This window comes from Octopus bimaculoides, chromosome 10 (genome assembly GCF_046866305.1).
Source record: "Octopus bimaculoides isolate indiv1 chromosome 10, ASM4686630v1, whole genome shotgun sequence".
Taxonomy (NCBI): Eukaryota; Metazoa; Mollusca; class Cephalopoda; order Octopoda; family Octopodidae; genus Octopus; species Octopus bimaculoides.
In genome coordinates, this window is record NC_142937.1 from 51,371,121 (window position 1) to 51,373,568 (window position 2,448).

Here is a 2,448-nt window from a genome sequence, read left to right on the forward strand (position 1 = left end):
CCCTATCTGTTTTTGTATGCAGAATTCAAAAATAATGTCAAATTATCTGTCCTAAGTTCACATATTCCATTCTCCTTCATAATGTCAAGAAACTGTATAAACATCGCAAACAACTTTTGCTATATATATGAAAAATATGTAAAATATTAAGACAATTGACGAAAAATACCTATAATAAAATTTTAATTGATAAATATAAATTTTTACCAAAACAAAACACGCGGGTGAAGTAAATTTCATGGTGGGAAGAATCAACACAACAATCGGGTGGAACACAGCATAACGTGCGGTTGTAATGGTAACAAGTTGTTAATGCCTCACTGTCTGTTGATTGACTAAAATTACCCAAATTTCTCAACTTCAATTCCAAATATCAGATTCTTTAATTTATGAGATAAAATAATTGGTTGATCGTTATCAAAATTCAGAGTTGCATCGATACACCAAAATTGAAAGCAAAATTAAAGGGGGCTCATTTTGCAAATGAAAAAGACTAGATCCGAGGGGGATGAGGGTTAATCTAAAATCATAAAGGATAGGATGAAACTGATTTCAAATTACTGCCGGGGCTAATTTGAAATCAATTTCACCCACCAGCCAGTAATCTGAATGCAATTTCAAGTTACCGGGAGGCAATCCAAAATCGTTACACCGTGTGATTACCACCGGTGTTCAGTGTTGTATTGTTGTTGATATTATTTCTAGCAACGTAAACCCTGTGAACCTTTGCATTCAAATTGCGACTCCTGTTTTCGAAATCCATTGTAGATTTTAATAACTCTGGTGGTCAATAAAAAACAAATATCAATTAGTCTTGGTTAAACAAGCACACTGAGCTAAGAAAAGAAAGAATTACTTCCGTTAGTAACTTCAGTTTAGAAGCCTCTTGCGGAGTGAGTGAAAATGGAAAATATGGCTGGTGATGGAAATAATTCTGAAAATCAGCTTTTTAAGATTCTCGAAAATGAAATTTCTGCCGAGCAATGGATGAGATGGAAGCAGATGAAGAAACAGGTTAGTTTTATTTTTTATTTGGATATAAGTCTTTCTTCGTTTTAGCAGCTTTTCATTTTAATGGTTTATCCTAGAAAAAAAAATGCATATAATCTTTCGGTATATCCTAGAATATAATTTTTTTTAAAAATGAGGCGAGAGCAATCTTTATTTCAGTGTTAATTTTTATTCAGCATTAAATAGTTTTGCAGTTTAAGAAGGTGCCCTAACATCGGCTACTTTCACAAAGTAATAGGGTCCCGCGAGTAATGGGGGGAGGGGGTATATTGAGAATTTTTTTGTTTTACTTTAAAATTTTTCAGACTTTTATTGTTTAATTCCTTGATCCTTTGTCAGTTGCCTGTACCCACATGAAAGATGTTTTGACCTATGTGACTTTAATTCGACGGTGTATTGCTTGTTATTTCTAGATTGAGCGGCAACATAATAGCTTCTTTGTTGGCTCGTCCTTGTTCGTAAAATTTGTAACTTTTAAAACAAATCCATCTCAGAGTTTTTTTAGACTGTGATTCCATACGATATTTTAAAGGTTTCTATTTGTTCCTTGTAAAAATTTTCATAAAATGTTATGGACAACCAGGATCTCATTATATATGTCAAACTGGTTAACATGCAGTAGTGAAGACCCTTGTCAGACCTGTTCAAGTCAAACCTATGATAAAATGCAGGACCATATTATGATAGGGTGTGATTTGATGGAAATTTGATTACTATTTTCTGTAGGTTGAGAACTATAGAGGGTTCTTCCTCGTCAGAAAATGCTTAGTCCCATGTTAGCACTTAATCGAGCAGGCCTATAAAAAGGCATTCTAGCCATGACCATCTCATCTTTTCAGGCACAGTTAATCGTGGACTACAATATCTGTTATCCCCCGCCCCCTTTTAAAGACGGTTGGTTGTTATTTGTAACATTACTGATATACTGGCAGCTTTAGCAACAACGTAGAGGCTTTCTCGTTGACTGGTCGTGGCTCCCATGTAGACTTAATAAACAGTCTAATCATGTCTTTCTTTGTTTCAGTAGCAATAATAGCACACTTTTCATTTTATTAATATCTAAGACAATCAAATCACAATTATTTGGAATGTGTTTGTCATCACTATATGCAATTGACTTAGAAATCACAAATAAAGGATTGCTGAAAATGCAAGTGGAGATCCTAGCTAGCTAAAAGAACAAGGGAGACAAATATGTTTACTCTAATAATAGGTGGTGTAATATTCTTGTACATTGCTGAATGATCAGAGTTGTACTTAAATGATTCGTTTCATATTATTAGAAGAAAATGTTATACTTGAATCACAATGACGCTTTTGTAAGATTGATGCACAGTAAAAATAATTTTTGCTGCAAGACGACCTCAGGAGTTTTTTGCTTGCTGACCTGATCAAGAAAGTGCCAAAGACGCAATTATTTGATGAGATCCTATTTTA

At 33.9% G+C, this 2,448-nt stretch overlaps 1 protein-coding gene across 2 annotated transcripts in view; it reads left to right on the plus strand.

The window, feature by feature from the left end:
- The first annotated feature begins 674 nt into the window (after nt 1-674).
- The window catches only part of LOC106878777 (general transcription factor 3C polypeptide 3), a 551,001-nt gene continuing 549,227 nt past the window's right edge, over nt 675-2,448 (plus strand). For both annotated transcript variants that reach the window (XM_089359125.1, XM_089359126.1), the window contains exon 1: nt 675-1,014. In XM_089359125.1, coding sequence (XP_089215251.1) covers nt 904-1,014 — 111 coding nt within the window. In that variant the 5' untranslated portion in view covers nt 675-903. The remainder of the gene's footprint in view (nt 1,015-2,448) is intronic.